Raw genomic sequence first — 19,380 nt, 5'->3', positions numbered from 1 at the left:
TCCTTGTTTATTTTGACACCCCTGCATGACACACACACACACACACACACACACACACACACACACACACACACACAGACACATACATTCAATCACTTTTCTCCCAGTTTCTATGTATTGTTCCTGTGTTTTTTGTCTGTGTCAGAGAGAGGTCCTCGCACTGAAAGGTGTCCTAATTGCGGTCTCCCTCTAGCAGTGCCCGAGCCAGCGTTTGACACTCTAAACAACTCTCTCACCTTCCAGGCTTGGGGTCTCCTGCTGTTCCCACCTCATTAGCCAGGCATTCATCAGTTAATGGCTCTTAATTAGGAGCAGCCTATGGAGTGGTGTTTATGAGGGAAATGAAGGGGAGATGTGTACTTTGTGGTTTGACTAGACATGAAGGGGTGTGTGCGTTTGTGTGTGTGTTTGCGTGTGATGTGTGTGTTGTTGCATATGTGTGTGTTTGGTGGTGTGTGGATGCAGCCACGTATGTGATGCTGGATGCTGGATCTGTGTGTTGAAGGATGTGTGTGTGTGTGTGTGTGTGTGTGTGTGAGAGAGAGAGATAGAGAGAGAGAGAGAGAGAGAGAGAGAGAGAGAGAGAGAGAGAGAGAGAATTGGCTGTATACATCTCTGTCTGTGTTTTGCTGTTAGGTGTACTCTGGAGACAAAGACTTCATGCGTCCTACAAAAACATGACCGTAGAGTTTTTCCAGAGATTTCGCACATCATCATTCTCAAACATTGGCACGTATGCTGTAAACTGCTATGCTCATTACCAAAATTAAAGAAACATTACCAAAAACACATCACTCAACTCAGAAGAGATGTTAAAGGGACACGTCACCGATTAGCATTAAGCTTTGTATCTTTAGAAAACATGTTTTTGAATGGTCGTGCATCATTCCCTCAGTTTGCCTTGAGATGAGAGAAATCTCTCTCTCTATCTCTCTCTCACACACACACACACACACACACACACACATCCTTCAACACACAGATCCAGCATCCAGCATCACATACGTGGCTGCATCCACACACCACCAAACACATACATATGCAATGATAATATTCTTATCATCAGTTGTGTATTGGTAACGAATATCAACAGCAAGTACAACAAGTAATTTGCTGGCTTGATGATTTTAGTCTTTTGTATGAACCTGTAGGACCATAGGGTGTAGGGGAAATGTGTGTGTGTGTGTGTGTGTGTGTGTGTGTGTGTGTGTGTGTGTGTGTGTGTGTGTGTGTGTGTGTGTGTGTGTGTGTGTGTGTGTGTGTGTGTGTGTGTGTGTGTGTGTGTGTGTGTGTGTGTGTGTGTGTGTGTGTGTGTGTGTGTGTGTGTGTGTGTGTGTGTGTGTGTGTGTGTGTGTGTGTGTGTGTGTGTGTGTGTGTGTCAGATCACCTCCCAGAGCTCGTGCTCCGGAAACGCCCGTGTTCAGGATGAGTAATTAATTATCCTCTACCCATCTGGACCGCTTGTGAATGCGCTATACTGTGTGTTCATTAACTCTCACTAATGAGCAGCCATCTCAAGTGAGTTCTGTTATTACCTCCTATTCAAACCCTCCTATTCAAACACTCCTATGTGCTACAACAAGGAGTATGGTGTTGGTCTGTCATGATGTAAGCCTGGACAGTGTTTATGAAACAGTGGTTGAAAGTGAAAGTTGTGGTTTTTGTTCTTCCTGTTTTTGATGATGTGATTATTTATTTTTGGTGAACTGAAATGTGCACACTTGTAAATGTACTATGTGTGAGGTTTCCCCCTAGCACTGAGTGTTCCTTCTGAAAGAGGTATGAATAATGTAGATTTTGGTGGGATAGGGGACAGGTGTCATGCCTAGGGGCACCAGCGTCTGTGCACCAGAGAGAGAGAGAGAAGGAGAGAGAGAGAGAGAGAGAGAGGGAGAGAGAGGGAGAGGGGGATCCCTTTCACTGCCCCCAGGCACCCACTCCTATCCCGAGATGGGTCAATTGGCCTGATTTATCGTAACACTGTTGTCTACTCTCGTTAGCCTCTCGGCAATGGGACTCTGCCTTTCTGCGACGACTTTGGCCTTCAGCTGTTTTTTTTTTTTGTTTTGCTGAAATTGTAGAGTTCGCCTGTCATGAACATTCAGGGATAAACAATCTAAGGATCGTGTTGGTTGTACGTTTAGTGGTGAGAGTCTTAAACAAAAAGGTGGATGTTGTTATTGCCCAGAGTTAGATTGTGCATGATAATGTGCTCAGAGCCGGCGATGGTAATGCCATAAATCACCTGGTGGCAGCAACGCTTCATCATAGTTTAGCGTATCCGACAGCGCCGCGGTCTGCGCCTGGGAATAATTATGCACCTGACAGCACCTTATAGCAAAGAACGTGCACACTGCACAGTGTGAGTTAAACGACTTTGTGTGTAGCCTACTCTCGTTGTCCTCCAAATTACTTCATAGTGACTTGACAGCTTAGCAGAACACTCTAAGTATTTAAAGGTAAGACGGGAGTTTTGGATTTTATTTGAAAGAAGGGCGCATACCTAAATTAGGCTAATGTAGACAACGGTATGGCTGATTGCACACTTATTTCGTTCCATTAGGCTACACATTTTGTAGGCTAGACTATCAGTAGTGAGAAATAGTGAGCATGTGAGTAGGGGACGTTTTGGAGGCTATCCGGCTGGAAACAATTCCGTTGACAGGGATCTAGAACACGGTCGACTGAAGAACTTTTCCCGTGTCTTAATAATTTCCATAAATATTGACGTGTCAGCAACGTTGGTATTCGTTAAGCGGTAGTGTGAAAGTTAACGCGTCTTTATTGTGGTGTGGTAAGAGTAAGACTATCCAAAAGTGTATTCTTATAACATTTACTGGTCTTCTCTGAGCACTAGCTGAGTTCGCAAAGTGAACATCTCTGGTATGTTTTTCGTCTGCGTGTTTTTTTTTTTGTAATTAATATTTTTGTAATTAATTTAAAGCATGAAATGAATATCCCAGCCATTTTTGTGGTAGGCTACTTAGATGAAAGCCTCAATGACAATTTAGTATTGCTTTCTCTTGTTGCGCGAAAGTAAAGTGTGGAGTCCTTGGTAGTCTCTGAGTTCTAGCATTATTGAATGCTGAAATGTATGCCATTTGGTCATAGCTGTTCGAGAGCCGTTTCCTGCCAGCGCCGAAATCAATCATTCTAAGTTGTTTTAGGTCAATTTCCACTTAATTGACTGACTATGCGTTTATTACTGTCTGTGTTTCCTTTCCTTCAGCACCTCTATTGCAGATAAGACGTGGAGCCAGACACCTGCCACCCTGCAGATTTCAGCCAAACTTTAAGTCCACAGGGAGGGGGCAGCATACACACGTTTCTGAGCATGAAAGAACTTCAGAGATCGTTTATTCATTCAGTCCTACACAGATATCCACAGCGTGTCCTGTGTGCTTGGGTGTGTGTGACTGTGTTGTGACTTGTGTGTGTGTGTGTGTGTGTGTGTGTGCGTGTGTGTGTGTGTGTGTGTGTGTATGTGTGTGTGACTGAGTGTGTCTGAGTAAGTGTAATATCATACCTCACACTTTGGATGTTTTTTGTTGTTCTTTTCCGACGGAGCCTGGACCTTATAGTTGAGTGATAAGATTGTCTGGGCCACACACAGGGCCGGGAAAACTCCTTGCTTTGTGCACTCTGGCATGTTTGTACTGGGTTGTGTGGGCAAGAGATATGAATGAAAGAGCAGTTCAAACAGCAGTCTGGTGTTGATAATTCATGTATGGGCACACACACACACACACACACACACGCACACACACACACACACACACACACGCACACACACACAATTGTGTACTTCTCTGGCCTTAGTTAGTGATTTGTGGAAATGGGCACTCCTATTGTATTGGAATGTCTTGGTCGTTCTTGGAGAGGCCCAACTGGGCGTCGTCTTCATCACCTGCCCCGACCCCTCCAACCAATCCGTTGCCACCCTGAGGCTTGGCCTCAGCCAAGGCCCTGGCAGTGTACGTATGCTGTGCATGTGTGTGTGTGTGTGTGTGTGTGTGTGTGTGTGTGTGTGTGTGTGTGTGTGTGTGTGTGTGTGTGTGTGTGCGTGTGCGTGCGTGCGTGCGTGCGTGCTTACTGGCAGGCCAAGGATCATTTGCCCAGTGTTTTCTCTTGAATTTCACCATAGGTGTAGGCCTTCTCCCTTAGTACATCTTATGTGTGTCATTGTAAACACCACCAGTCAACTATTACGCAATAACAGTTTTCATTCTTGACTCTTTCCATGGTACTGTTAAATGCTCATGATTATTGTTATGATGTTTGTAGTTATGGTTATGGTTCCCCTAAAGAGGCCTTTGATTACTGACACTGGAAGTAGCCTACGTGCCATTTCCAGAATCTACCACACTAACTTGACTGCCATTGAGGCATTAAGTTAAACAAACAGGACTGAAGCAATACAAGAACTATTAGAGTCTAATTCAAGTGTAGGTGTATCCTAATTTGTTTGCAGTATTATTTTTGTAAAGTTATTTATGTCATCCTTGTCCTTCATCTTTTTCTTGTGTCTGGAGGTAAAGGTGTTGTCATGGATTGTTGATTTGCACACAGCACACAGAAACAGATGCATCCCTGCCCGCTGTGCTTTTACTGACCTTCCGCCTGTTGTTCCTCATTCAGTCTCCCGGGTCAACGGGCACTCCAAAACTGATCGCGGCGCCCGCGACTCGGCCATGGGATTCGACAGCGCCTCCATGATGAGCAGTGAGCTGGAATCCAGCTCCTTCGTGGACAGCGAGGAGGACGAGGACACCAGCAGGTTGGTGCCGTTTGCTGTTGTTCACCTCTTCACCCACTAGGGGGAGTCCTGGAATCAAATTGTGATGGGAAAACCCATCACACGGTGAAATTACACCAACTTCAGATTCTGATATCATCCTAGCATCCAGGATGTTAGAAGGATGAGATCCAGGATGTTGCTAGGGGACAGTATCCAGGATGTTGGAATACACCATTGTCTCTGTGCGTGCGAGGCACCCACGCTAGCCTAGGTTGGCGCAGCGCCTTTGAAGTGGGCGGCTCCAATGACCCTATACAGTAGCTCCCGATAGTGACAAAAGAACTCTAACATTTGATCATTTTCATTTTGTGACTAGTATAATTACATGTGTGCAAATTCCAATGTGGAACGAGACACAGCAACAAGGATATACATAGTTTGTCAAACACTATATTGCCAAAAGTATTGGGCCACCTGCCTTGACTCGCATATGAACATAAGTGACATCCCATTCCTAATCCACAGAGTTTAATACGATGTCGGTCCACCCTTTGCAACTATAACTGCTTCAACTCTGCTGGGAAGGCTTTCCACAAGGTTTAGGAGTGTTCGGGTTGAGGTCAGGACTCTTTGCAGGCCAGTCAAGTTCATCCACACCCAACTGTCATCCATGTCTTTATGGTCCTTGCATTGTGCACTGGTGCACAGTCATGTTGGAACAGGAAGGGGCCATCCCCGAGCTGGGCTTGGCCCCTTAGTTCCAGAGAAAGAGATTTTGAACAATTCCATGCTCCCAACTTCGTGGGAACAGTTTGGGGATGGCCCCTTCCTCTTCCAACATGACCGTGCACCAGTGCACAAAGCAAGGTCCATAAAGACATGGATGACAGAGTTTGGTGTGGATGAACTTTACTTGCCTGCACCGACTGACTTCATATTGAACCCTATGGATTAAGAATGGGGTGTCACTTAAATTCATATGTGAGTCAAGGCAGGTGACCCAGTACTTTTGGCAATATAGAGTATGTTTTGCTACTTGGGCGGAGTGATGTGCATGCAGGTCTTGAAAAGTTCAAGTACTTCTGTAAATCCCTAACGGAGCAGGAAACAGTGGCTGAACAATGCACGATTCCTCCATGTGATGGGTTTTCCCAGATCTCATAACAATAGCTTTAGAGTTCACAAGAATTTGCTCAAGGATTTGCTCAAGTGTGCTCAATAATTCACTTGCTATAGATAAACAGGCAGGAAGAATACGGCCTATTGCCTCATAAGTCTGAGAACATGTGTTGCCATTTTGTACCTCATGTCCCTAATTTCCTCATTGGAATCTCCATGTGTTCTTGGAAAATTGTGGTAGGTGATGTCAGTGAGGCGTTGCGTAACTCTTATGATATGGTAGTGTTTTATTCCCGATGCGATTGGTCATCTGCGACCATGTGTGACTATTGTGGTCTAGTCCTGGTCAGTACACAGTGGGGGGACATTCTCTGAATCAGAATCAAGACACCAAAAAAAACACAATTTCTTCTTGGGTTTTTCCCTTTGTGTTTATTTATTTATTCATTAATTTATTTCATTCATTCATTCATTCGTTCATTTGCTTACCTAAATTGAACAAAACAAAACAAAGCAACCAACAAAAAAAACCCCATAGAGAACAGCGTACAGAGCAGAGTTTGACCACATTGTCCACATCAAAGCACAATAGACAGAAGTGAAAGGACATGCACCCTAACGCTGAGGAAGCCTGGACAATGCCTGTGTTTGACTGCCTTTATGTGCCTGTAAAAACACAATTATGAGACTATTTTTCTCTTTCTTTCTTTCTTTCTTTCTTTCTTCCTTTTCTTTCTGTCTTTCTCTGTGTGGCTCTTCTCTGTGTGTTTTAGACTCAGTAGCTCCACAGGGCAGAGTTCATCCTCCCAGCTCATGCGCAGACACAAGCGGCGGCGGCGGAGGCAGAAAGTGGCCAAAATGGACCGGGTGGGTGCACCGCTGATCTGTCCGTCTGAGGAAACCGCATCTGAAAATGATCTATAGATTCTATACGTTGTGTTGTTTAAATGCCACTTGCTTCCATACGTCTGTCAGAGTTTCCTAATAGCTGGTGCTGATGATGCGCTGGCTTTTGTGTTTCTGTAGTCATCTTCGTTCAGTAGCATCACCGACTCCACCATGAGCCTCAACATCATCACCGTCACTCTCAACATGGGTAAGGACCCTCTAGCACCCCCCCAGCATCTGTTCTTCTAGAGAGCATCTCTGGCTTCCTTTCACCGCTCTCTCTCTCTCTCTATCTCTCTCTACATCTATCTTTCTCTTTCCCTTTCTCTTACCCGCTCTCTCTACCTATCTCTCTACCTCTCTTTCTGTTTCTCTCTCTCGCTCTCTCTCTCCCTTTCTCTCCCCCTCTCCCTTTATCTCTCTATCTCTCTTTCTGTTTCTCTCTCGCTCTCTCTCTCCTATTCTCTCCCCCTCTCCCTTTATCTCTCTCTCTCTTTCTCTTTCCCCCTCTCTTTATCCCTCTCTCTAGCTATCTCTCTCTTGGCTTTTTCTCTCTCTACCTTTCTCTCTCTCTCTCTAAATTCCCCTCTCTCTTTATCTCTCTCTCTCTCTAGCTATCTGTCGTTCCCTTTCTCTTTCCCTCTTTCTGTTTCTCTCTTTCTTTCTCTCTTTCTTCCTCTTCTGCCTTTTTATTACTTCTTTAGGGATTCCCAATAAAGTCCATGTGCTGATGGACATTTTGGACTTCAATAGGCTTATTATTCCTCCTCTTCTTCTTCTTCCTCCCAGAAAAGTACAACTTCCTGGGCATCAGCATAGTAGGCCAGAGCAACGACAGGGGTGACGGAGGAATCTACATCGGTTCCATCATGAAGGGTGGCGCTGTGGCTGCTGATGGCAGGATCGAGCCCGGCGACATGCTCCTACAGGTGCTGCAGTCTGTCACACGTGCATGGTCTGATCACCCTGATTGTTACGCATGGTGTCATTTCAGGAAATGATGTCGATGTTCTGTAGCGCTATCAGGTTTCACAATGATTGCGTTCTGCAGGTGCCAGGAAATTTTCCCTTGTAAAATTGGTCGCTGTCATCTGTCATCATGCAGTCACACACAGTTTTTCCTCGATCGCTTTGACCTGCTTAAAGAAACTGGGATCCACTTGGTCTTCATGAACACCTTCTTTGCACAGCAGAAGTCATCTCTTGCAAATGTGTTCACACTGTACTGTATTGCCTATTTGGTGAAGGAAACAGTACATAGCTCTTTTGTCATTCATGGGCTTCATATGTACATTTCCGTACAAGAGCAAAAGTCATCTACAGAGAGAAGTTCAAAATACACAAAAATAATGCAAGCTATGTATATTTAAACAAAAAATAATGATTTTTCCCAAACAATTTGCTGTAGCGAATACAGCATTGTACAGCCAACAAGACAGAAAAACAAGGCAAACTACTATGACCACCAGATGTACATAGAGTTTTGAAAAAGCAATTTTTTCCTGAGACAGAAATGTATTTCCATGAATGTATTTCCAAAGAAAGTAATTACTGACTACAATCAGATTACTTTGTTTTTCCAAAGAAGTGTGTGTGTGTGTGTGCATGTGATGGATGGGTGGGTTTTGAAAAAAAACTGTAACTGTTTTGATATTTTGACAACGTATCAGAGTTGACGCAAGCATTAAAGCGATCTACTATGATTGGAGCAATAAAACCATGAAATCTGTGTTGCAATCGCTGTGCTATGGAGTGTAGTTTCCTGAAAGGAGGATTGGTGGAGACATTTTGTGTGTGTGTGTGTGTGTGTGTGTGTGTGTGTGTGTGTGTGTGTGTGTGTGTGTGTGTGTGTGTGTGTGTGTGTGTGTGTGTGTGTGTGTGTGTGTGTGTGTGTGTGTGTGTGTGTGTGGTTGTGTGTGTGTGTGTGTGTGTGTGTGTGTGTGTGTGTGTGTGTGCTCTGTAAGTACGGCATTTGTTGTGTGTGTGTGCTGTGTACATGTGGCTTATGTTTGTGTGTGTGTGAGTATCTACGTGTGGCTTGCGTTGTACTTGTGTGTGTGTGTGTGTATGTGTGTGTGTCTGTGTGTTTTGCTGCCTTCCCTTTCCTTCCTTCAGCAGGCGTCTTTGATGTGTGTGAGCTGCTCTCTCTCTGAGTGTGCAGTGTCACCGCAGTCGCAGGCCACAATCTCTCACGTTAATCTCTCCAGCCCTGTGTGTGTGAATGAGCTTTCATGTTGCATGCAGCTAGCCTTTCATGATCCGTTCCCTGTGTAGTGCCTTATGAGTCATTGCGGCTCTAAAGGATTAGCTTAGCTTATCACCCTGGTTGGCATCCTCAGCTTTCACTCTCAATCTTCCCTGCTGGAAAAAACAGCTAGAAACCAGCTAATACCAGCTAGAAACCAGCTTATCATGGTAGCTGGTTTTAGCTGGTATTAGCTGGTCTTTGCTTGTTTTCTTCCAGCACTTGCTGGTGTTTGCTGGTGTAGCTGGTTAGGCCACCAGCTGGACATGCTGGCTTGACCAGCTTAGGAAGCTGGTCATGCTGGTGTGACCAGCCTGCCATGTTGGATAGAACAGGTGTAAGATGGTCATGCTGGTGACCAGCCTGTCAAACTTGACGTTGTTGGTGTAAGATGGTCATGCTGGTTTGCTAGAATGACCAAAATACTGTAGGTTATGATGGTCAAATGAATAAGTATGTTTATCTAAGTGCTAAGATTAAGAGAGAATACTGAGGATTCAGACCAGGATATTGTGAGGAGACATCTACTGTAAGGCTACATCCAAAATAAGGATCTCATGATGAGAGTCAGGCTGCACCTATAGACGTTTTGTGTGTTGTGATGATCCTTGTCAATGCATTTTCTCCACAAGAACACAGCATGAATAGACTAAACAAACCTCAGTATATTGTATATATGTAAATGACATTAGCTATCTCTGTCTCAGGTTAACGATGTGAACTTTGAGAACATGAGCAATGACGACGCTGTGAGGATTCTGAGAGAAATTGTGTCCAAGCCGGGGTAAGGCATTTAAAAAAAAAAAAAAAAAAAAAAAGAAGAATGTTTCCATATGTTTGTTTTCCAGCCAGAGGAATGTAAAAATAAAACAATTTCCGTCATGCCCATGAATGCTTCCGTCATAGTGTGGAAATGGGTTCCTGGGAAGCCTCTTAGGAGTTGTGATATTTATGTGGGAGGACTCCTGTAGTAGACCAGACCTCATTGCATATGGTCACCTGTACACTCATACAGTGGAAACTTACAGCATCTATGCTCGGTGGTTAAGGAGCTGGGTTGCCATGCAATTGTCTGAAAAGTTGAAGGTTCAGTATCCGACTTCCACCATTTGTGCCCTTAAATGCGCTTAAAGTTGCTCGGGGGACAGTGGTCCTGGTGATTGTCAGATGTAATGTCAGAGTTGGATCGAATGCTATATGAGTAAATGTAAATGTAAATGTTCTGTGTGCAGTCCCATCAGCCTAACCGTGGCCAAGTGCTGGGACCCGTCCCCTCGAAGCTACTTCACTATCCCCAGAGGTAGGAGCACTGCTAATGCTAACAACACTTAGAATCCCAAAGAGTTAATTCAGTATACAGTTTACAGTATACCATTAGGACTACTATGGACCACTCTAATATCTACTTTGTTTTCTTTTCCCTCAGCTGAACCAGTGAGACCCATTGACCCTGCTGCCTGGATCTCCCACACCACAGCTCTGACTGGGCCATACCCTCACTATGGTAAGGCTCCTTGTTCCGCCGCATGGTCTGGATGTGCGGTTAGGGAGTAAACAAGCTGGACAGGGTAAAGAGATTTGTCTCTGCGTTCAAATTCACAAACATAGGCAAATGTTTGCAGACCAGTTTCCGTTTGCCTTGAGTTTTTGGCCAATGTTTACAAACATCAGCATACAGTGGAGCTGGACATGAGCTTGATGAAGGTAACAATGCTATTACTGCTCCATTGGAATTTACACCAAATAGAATAGAATAGAATAGAATATATACTTTTTTGATTCCGTGAGGGAAATTCAGTTCTCTGCATTTAACCCAATTTAACCGAATTAGTGAACACACAGCACACAGTGAACACACAGTGAGGTGAATCACACAACCCAGAGCAGTGAGCTGCCTGCCCAACCAGCGGCGCTCGGGGAGCAGTGAGGGGTTAGGTGCCTTGCTCAAGGGCACTTCAGCCGTGGACTCGCTCAAATGTAACTATTCAGAGAAAATGTTTGCCTATTTTTGCCATATTTGAACGCGCCTCTGGTGACTTGCACCCCAGCAGTCAGTTAATTGATTATATTCTTAAAAAGGAAAATTGGATTGTACAGGGAGGCTTTTTGACTTTGAATATGTATTAGCCGCATTGTATATAAACCGCATGGTGTTTTATGGATATCATAAAAGACGAACCGTGTATTGACCGCAGTGTCCACTAGCCCATTCAGAATAGCATCAAGGAAAGAAAGAAGGAAGAAAGAGGAGAAGGAATGCATAGTAGTGTAGTGACCAGCTGGAGGAAAGGATGTTGTGTGGTATTTGTATATCATGAGTCATGAGTACCTTAAATTACTAGAATCAAATCATGTCCTTTCCTGTTTACACAGATCTTAGTTCATCTCCATCCACATGCTGATAAGCAGATGGGTTTCCCAGCTGTTCACTTCCTGGACATTCTTATGTCTAATGTTTTCCTTATGTCCAAATCTCTACAAAAACTTTATGTGTGTATCAAATAGCAAGTCATTCTGTGTCAAATCAGATAAAGATGAAGGTTAGAACATTTTGTTCTAACCTTTTCAATATCAAGAGCGGGTCCCAAAACCAAGGCCTGCCAGATATTTCTGTTCAAATCCTATCCAGCCTTTGAAATGACTTCAGTTGTACAGCCTGAAAATCACATTATCTGGAAATGAATGAATGAATTAGCCAGCGGCAAGCGGCAGCAGCAAGCGTAACGCAACGTTCAGACCAAAGCCATCGATATCTCAAAGTTGCGACACTACCGTTGACTCCCGTGAACAAACAATGGCGGCACTTCCGGGAACTATTCCATTGAGAATGAATGAATATAATACGACTTTTCTACATGACTTATAGTCGTGTGCAATATAATGCATTTTCATTGAGTAATGTATATGTATGTGGAAATGCAGTTTATAGTCATTTTCATCGAGTATTCACCGTAAATATTAATGCAATCGCTGCTGTCAATCCCGTAGTAAACCAGGGACCGAGGGAACTACCGAGTCTACCCACTAACCACGTGACCGCTCTAATCTGGCTTTAACATGGAAGTCAACGGCTGTCGCAACTTTGAGATATCGATGGCTTTGGTTCAGACCATAGTAATAAATCTAAACATTCTATCTCGTTCCTAAGTTCAGTATTTGTTGCTACGTCCTTAGACGAATCTGATTGGTTAAAATACCTAAACATTCCAAAACTGATTGTGACGAGCCGAGCGTTGCGCTTCGAAGTTGAACCAAGTTCAACTCTCAGTTTGCTCAACGCTAGCGTTACACCAGCGTTGTCACCGTTCCGCTGCCGAACCATAGAGAACAATAGTAAAGCTGCCGCTTGCCGCTGGCTAGTGTGATCCCCGCCTTATGGAGAACTAATGGGCACGCAGTACAAACATTTGACTTCTTTGTCTTCCACTCTACAAAGTGGGGGCTAATAGGAATATGGATATTAATGCCCAAACATGGCCTCCAAGACAAGGCATTAAGCGTGAAATTAGAGCGTTTCACAGCTCTTTGTTTTGGTACCTAAATATTAGGTAGATACAAATCTGAGATGGTGCAGCAAGCATTTTCCGGGATTTTGTCTGATTTGACACGGAATGACTGGTTCTCTCTGTCTTCTAGAACTTGATGACCTGCCTCTCTCTGTGAATAAAACCGACATGGCGACCATCGTGAAGGTGATGCAACTCCCAGATTCTGGCCTGGAGATTCGTGATCGGATGTGGCTGAAAATCACTATCGCTAACGCTGTTATAGGTGAGAAGAAAATTGAGCAATCTTTAGTGACACTTATCTCATCTAGCAGTTACTGGAAAGTCTTTTTTAGCTTGCCGTTTCTTTCCTTTGTAGGTAAGCCAAGTTATTTGTAACTGGAAGACTATTTTACTCAAGCAATTAACCTTGAGAGGCCGTTGCTTTGCGTTGTTGGGCACAGTGCACAGTGGAGCCAATAAATCTTATTCCGCTATCAGAATGGTTGCCAATGCCATGCAATGTCCAGATGCAGCAATTATTTTTATAAGCAGGTTATAATTATTCTGTTGAATGTATTGCACATTAAGACCCCATACACATAGAAAAAAAGAAAGCCTTTAACTGAAATGCATGAATCGGAGAACTAAATGTGTAAAATAGTGAATGACGCAGAAAATAGTAACAGCAATGTTCAGTGTTGCTTACAAGACCCAGTTCATATGAACATCACCACCCATATCCTAGGAGACAAGTGCCTTTGATTCCAATTCTGTATGTATGTATACATACAGAATTGACTGTTCTGTATACAGTGTTTGTGATACAGCAGCATTTGGTGCATTCAGAGGTGTGTGCGGTCACTCTGTGCAGAGATAGTGTGTGGGTGGCTGACCACTAACGCCTGCTGATCCTTGTCTCTTTTAACAGGTGCGGATGTGGTGGACTGGCTGTACACGCGAGTGGACGGCTTCAAGGACCGGCGGGACGCACGCAAGTACGCCAGCAGCCTCCTGAAGCACGGCTACCTGAGACACACGGTCAACAAGATCACCTTCTCCGAGCAGTGCTACTACACCTTCGGGGACCTGTGCCAAAGTATGCCGCCCTGCTCACCACTTCCTGTGACAAGCCTGCTTCATCTAGTGCTGACAGAGATGAAACAGAAAACCCTCTTCTTCTAACTGATAACCACCATCCTCTCCACTCTGTTGCTCTCTCCCCGCACTATCTCTCTTTCTCCCCTCTCTCTCTTTTGCTCGCTTTCTTCCTCTCCCTTTCTCAATCTCTCTCTCCCCCTCCCAATCTCTCTCTCCTTCCTTTCTACCTCTCTTTCTCCCCTCTCTCTCTTTTGCTCGCTTTCTTCCTCTCCCTTTCTCTATCTCTCTCTCCCCCTCCCAATCTCTCTCTCCTTCCCCTCTTCCTCCCTCTCTCCCTCTCTCTCTCTGATCTTCCTCCAGACATGGCGTCTCTCAACCTAAACGAAGGCTCCAGTGGCGGCGCCTCGGAGCAGGACACCCTGGCCCCTCTGCCCCCTCCCGCCACCAACCCGTGGCCCCTGGGCGGGCAGCCGTACCCGTACCCGTACCCCACCGCGCCGCCCACCTTCCCGCCTGGCTACTCTGACCCGTGCCACAGCTTCCACAGCGGCAGCGCCGGGAGCCAGCAAAGCGAAGGTGAGAGGGCCCTGACCGAAGGATGTTTATCTTTCTCTCTCTCTCTCTCTCTCTCTCTCTCTCTCTCTCTCTCTCTCTCTCTCTCGCTCTCTCTCGCTCTCTCTCTCTCTATCTCTTTAACTCCTTGTTATCTCCAAGTGTTTTCCTCTTAATGTGCTGCTGCCTTATCTTTGTTTGGAGTGGAGCCTTGGAGATTAGATTTCACACTCGCTCCGGTCACGTTATGTGTGAATCACTTTTTGCCTCCCTTTTCCTGGAAGGGTGTGCAAGATGTCACTCCGAGTGCCGATTAAACTGATTACTGACAGATGATTTAACTCCGCTTCGGCGAATTCGGAGATTGATTTTCCTGTGCGCTGCACTCTTTGAGTCAGTGAGGGTTTGTTGTGAGAGCTAGAATTTCACAACACGCACGCATGCAGGCGGGCCTCAGGTCCATGCAAGCAGGTGGTGCTGATGGTGGTGCGTCATTTAGTGAGCGTCAGACCAGTTCGTCTGAACTGTCAGACCAGTGCATTATACGTGAATGTTTGCATTGGAACGTTCTGAATAAGCTGGATAATGACGGCACTGTGTGTGTTGACACAGCTGGTCCTGACTCTCACATCTCTTTGTTGTTGTTGTTCTTTTTGCATCCGTTTTCTTTTCAGAACCTCCCCTTTGTCGCTGTATTCGGTTGGACATTTCATACATGTGGTATGCCCTGTCTTGGCAGTCCCATCTGCAGTTCCCGCTTTGAGTTGCTGTCATCTCTTTGCATTTTGCAAGCAAAACTATTTCCTTTTCCATCCTTGTGGTTGTTTTAAGGACCTTTGTCTTCCCCTACGTGCATCTGAGAGCATGTGTGAGTGTGTGGTGGTAGTGCCTGTGAATTTGCATCTTTTCAGGCACGTGGTGTGATTGACGAGCTGGCGCTGGTTCGTTAATGTGTGTGTGTGTGTGTGTGTGTGTGTGTGTGCGTGTGTGGATGGCTCCTCGCCTGCTCCAAATGATCATTGAATGAGCTGTAGTTCCAGATGGTGTCTATTCTTGTGGGGGCGGGGTGGGTGTCAGGGGAGGCAGTGTGGAGTGGTGTGAGGGCGGCTGTGAGCGACGCAGTGCTATGTAACTGATTGTTCCCTGTGTTTCTGCTGGGCATCTGTAGACTGAAGGACGAGGTTAACTCAGGACTCGGGGGGATCCGGTAAGCCTGCCAGTCATCCTGATCTCACACTTCCCCATTTTGGTTATCTTCCTCTCATCTCTCATCCTCTCTCTCTCTCTCTCTCTCTCTCTCTCTCTGTCACCCTCTCTGTATTTGTACAAAAGTGGTTTGTTTTGACCTCCCCCCCTCTTTGATTCCTGCTGATTCATGGTGGTCCTCCATTTTTATTCTCTGGGCATGTCTGGTGGTGTGGCTCATCCTATCTTGTTTACTTTTGAGAGGTGTCTCTCAAAATCACAAAGCATTGGATCCTCATGGGATCGTCTCACACACACACACACACACACACAAAGACACACACACACACACACACATGAGGGAAGGCCCCTTCTGGGGCTACCCGAGTGTTGCAATGGCCTTCATTGCTCAAAAGGAAGTTAGAACAATGAAAATACTATCATCAAATACTATCAGTTTCATCCTGTTCAGATTACTGTCATCTACACTAAGACAGTCTGTCTACTTCCTCTTGTTCATTGTTGATTCAGTCTTATTTTTCAGTATCTGTATCAGTTTCAAAGTCAGTACTTGATATTTGTGTTTTGACATCAATTCAAACAATATTTCACTGTACACATTATTTGTTTGGATTTTGATGATTCGTATGAATATCAATGCTCAACATATTATGTTTTGATATCAACGCAACCAATGTTTTACTGCATTTGAGAGAACCACAAAGCCAAGTTTTCCTTTGAAAAGTAACCCGTGGTGTGGGGTGTAAAGGTACAGTACATGCACTCGTACCGAGCCGTTTAGGTACAGGACGTCAGTACAGTCAATTTGTAACAGTAATCAACAGTACACTTTTTTGCTTGCGGACCTTGTTTCAAATTAAAGTTCTCACACAAACATGTTAAGTGGAGGACCATATGCCCATTCTTGTTCATTAACAAAAAAAACAAACATTTGACACCTTTTTAAAATATTGTGTATCAAAAATATAATCAGTGAATTTTAGGATCGCTGTACCTACAGGCTTACTGTACAGAACATGAACCGAACCATGACTTCAAAACCGAGGGTACACACACGGAACCGTGACTTGTGTACCATTACACCCAGAACCCGTGGGCCTAGTCCTGTTGGTGGGAGTGCCGAGCTCCTGTGGTGATGTTTCTGGAGGTTCTCGAGTTGACGTTCTAAAGCGCGTCTCTTCCTCGTCTCTCTCTCTCTCCCTCTCTCTCTCTCTCTCTCTCTCTCTCTCTCTCTCTCTCTCTCTCTCTCAGGTAGCCGAAGCAGCGGCTCCAACCCCAGCGCTGGCACGGGGACTGGACGCCGGCCTTCCCCGCGGGACAAGGAGCCCAAGTTGGCGAGCGGAGGCAGTGGCGTCGGTGTGGTTGGCGTCGGTGTGGTTGGCATCGGCGGCATCAGCGTCGGAGTGGCGGGCAGCGAGTCCGAGCAGGGCACGTGGGGTGGCCGGCGGCCGCCGGGCAACCGCTCGGCCAGTCAGCTGAGCCACCACAGCAGCCACGCGCACTCGCACTCGCACTCGCAGTCCCACCGGAGCCACTGCCCGTCGCAGCACAGCTACGCCTTCTCCTACAGCCACGCCCTCCCCTCCGCCATCACCACCACCGCCACCGGCGGCCCGCCCAACCACCACAACCACCACCAACACCACCAACAACACCACCACCACCACCAACCCCATCACCAGCAGCAGCAGCAGCATCAGCACCCGGCGTCCTGCGGCCACAGCGACCGGAGTCACGCCTCTTCCTACGGGCCCCCGGGCCTGCCGCCGCCCTACTGCATGGCGCGCTACGCGCCCAAGGCCTCGGCCCCCTCGGCCGCCGCGTCCAGCAACAGCCCCCCCGGGGCGCCCCCGGTGCGCGAGCTGGCCGACGTGCCGCCCGAGCTGACCGCCAGCCGCCAGTCCTTCCAGCACGCCATGGGGAACCCCTGCGAGTTCTTCGTGGACATCATGTAGCAGGGGACAGTGCCTTTTTATTAGCGTAAAAAACCAGACAGGACGTTATAAGGAGCCCAGCACAAGGTAATGCGTCAGATCTGCTGCACAAGCACCTGTCCCCAGGCTCCACATGCAAACAGGCGCGCGCACACACACACACACACACACACACACACACACACACACACACACACACACACACACACACACACACACACACACACACACACACACACACACACACACACACCAATACACATGCAGATATTCACACACACACACACACACACACATGTATACACGCATACACGTACACTCATTCACACCCTCTTTTCTGCGTAGTCCAGGACGCGATTTCTTCAGCTTGTCTCTCTGCTCCGCCATGAAGTGTCATATCAACAAAGCACACTAAGCCGTTGCACAGCAACAGTGTTCTAACCACACAGTAACAAAAGCAACTACACCACGTAGGTATAACCGAGGCACAAGTGGTCGCGTTGTGTGTTTGCCAAAGCGGGTGCTGTTGCTTTGCCAACCCAGCCATCCTTGTCCTGGACAGACTGCGACCGGTCTCCTTGTCTCTGGGTCTGGACTTCAATCCCTGGACCCAGGAGGCCCCAGAAAGGGGAATCCTGTGGATGTCAGCTGGACAGGTGTGATTGTGTATTCCAGCAATAGCTTATTTGGTCTTTTCTTACTTTGTATGGTGAACCTGAGCTACCTTATGAAACAGCAGGAATGGGGTTGTTGTGTGTGTGTGTGTGTGTGTGTGTGTGTGTGTGTGTGGGAGGGATGTGCGAGTGGTTTCACTGCGTCAGTGGACGCACGGAAGGACACACTCGACTCTGGTGGGTGGACATGGCTGCTCAATTGCATGACTGGTGGCGCTGATGCTCAAGTCAAAACTTTTTTTTTTTCTTAATCGTAAGTGATTTAAAACAAAAAGAAAAACAAAACAAAACAAAAAAAAATCTGGAGTCAAGATTCTCCAAAAATCCATGCACTGGATTAATGTTTTTATTTTATGTTTTTATTTTTTGTTTGTTTGTTTGTTTGTTTGTTTTATTGCTATTTATGTGATGTTGAATTGACTGTGTCATACCTTGTCCCAGTGACAGCCAGACAATCAGACTTTGCAGTTTGCTGTTGGTGGTGGTGGCCAGGTCGCGGGAGGCCGTGCTTTGTGGAATGTATTTTTGTAGAAGATGAAATCAGTTGTGACAACTCATTTCGTACCTGTGACTTTCCTCCTCAACACTAATTTTGAAAAAGTCTGTTGCCATAAAATAACATCAGTAACATGTTTTAAACAACGACAACAAATGCACGGTCAGAAATGATGCATAACCCTTAACGTGAAAACAGACAAAAAAAGACTACAGCTTGGATATAGTATACCTAAATGGTCAAATGTTGGAGTTGAAATGAATACCTAAATGTCTAATGTCCTACAGGCAGAAGGTGGGGAGACTGATAACTCCGTGTTGCTGTAGATTTGGGAATATCCGTTGTTGTGGAGTATACGTTGGTGAAACTGACATGTTGTCTTTGAGCACACTTGGTCTGCAGATGTAATGTTCTCTTGTATTTTTGCCTGTACTTGTCAACCAAGGCCCAATGGGGAAGAATTTGCAGCATTCTGATTTGAGCACTTTTAAAAAAAAAAAGAAAAAAAAAACTTTGGCCCTTTGAGTATGAAACACTGCGATGGAAGCTTTTTTTTGGCTTTGTTTAACAAAAGGAAAAAACATAACAAATTGTACATAGAATTATATATTATATATATGAGGAATAAAATATACGTAATACAACTGGGTTTTTGCGCGTCAAAACTGTTTAAGAAAATGTACCTGTTCAGAAAGTTGAATTAAAAAAGACAAAAGATTAAATATCATTTGTGAAGAGAAACTAAAGCTGACATCCAATTTGGTGGGGATTCACAATGTTCTGCCATAGCAGAGTTTACTGAGGTGCAAAGAGGCTTTTAGATGTAAACGTACACCACCATGTCCTCTGGGGTAGTAGCTGGGAAACTTCTCACAATCCTGCTCTATAGTAGTCAAGTGCAAATTCCCCTGTGGCTGGTGACACATAGTGCCAGAAAGTGTG

General features: G+C 45.6%; 1 protein-coding gene across 2 annotated transcripts in view; it reads left to right on the top strand.

The window, feature by feature from the left end:
- The window catches only part of dvl1a (dishevelled segment polarity protein 1a), a 40,984-nt gene extending 21,902 nt beyond the window's left edge, over positions 1 to 19,082 (top strand). For both annotated transcript variants that reach the window (XM_062540322.1, XM_062540323.1), the window contains 11 exons: positions 4,639 to 4,777; positions 6,631 to 6,724; positions 6,884 to 6,953; positions 7,535 to 7,674; positions 9,698 to 9,774; positions 10,223 to 10,290; positions 10,417 to 10,494; positions 12,627 to 12,761; positions 13,407 to 13,574; positions 13,937 to 14,152; positions 16,586 to 19,082. In XM_062540322.1, coding sequence (XP_062396306.1) covers positions 4,639 to 4,777; positions 6,631 to 6,724; positions 6,884 to 6,953; positions 7,535 to 7,674; positions 9,698 to 9,774; positions 10,223 to 10,290; positions 10,417 to 10,494; positions 12,627 to 12,761; positions 13,407 to 13,574; positions 13,937 to 14,152; positions 16,586 to 17,289 — 1,889 coding nt within the window. In that variant the 3' untranslated portion in view covers positions 17,290 to 19,082. The remainder of the gene's footprint in view (positions 1 to 4,638; positions 4,778 to 6,630; positions 6,725 to 6,883; positions 6,954 to 7,534; positions 7,675 to 9,697; positions 9,775 to 10,222; positions 10,291 to 10,416; positions 10,495 to 12,626; positions 12,762 to 13,406; positions 13,575 to 13,936; positions 14,153 to 16,585) is intronic.
- The last annotated feature ends 298 nt before the right edge of the window (positions 19,083 to 19,380 follow it).

The sequence above is a fragment of the Sardina pilchardus genome, chromosome 7, assembly GCF_963854185.1.
Source record: "Sardina pilchardus chromosome 7, fSarPil1.1, whole genome shotgun sequence".
Taxonomy (NCBI): Eukaryota; Metazoa; Chordata; class Actinopteri; order Clupeiformes; family Clupeidae; genus Sardina; species Sardina pilchardus.
The sequence above is the reverse complement of the archived record's forward strand: the minus strand, read 5'-3'. Positions and strand labels throughout refer to the sequence as shown.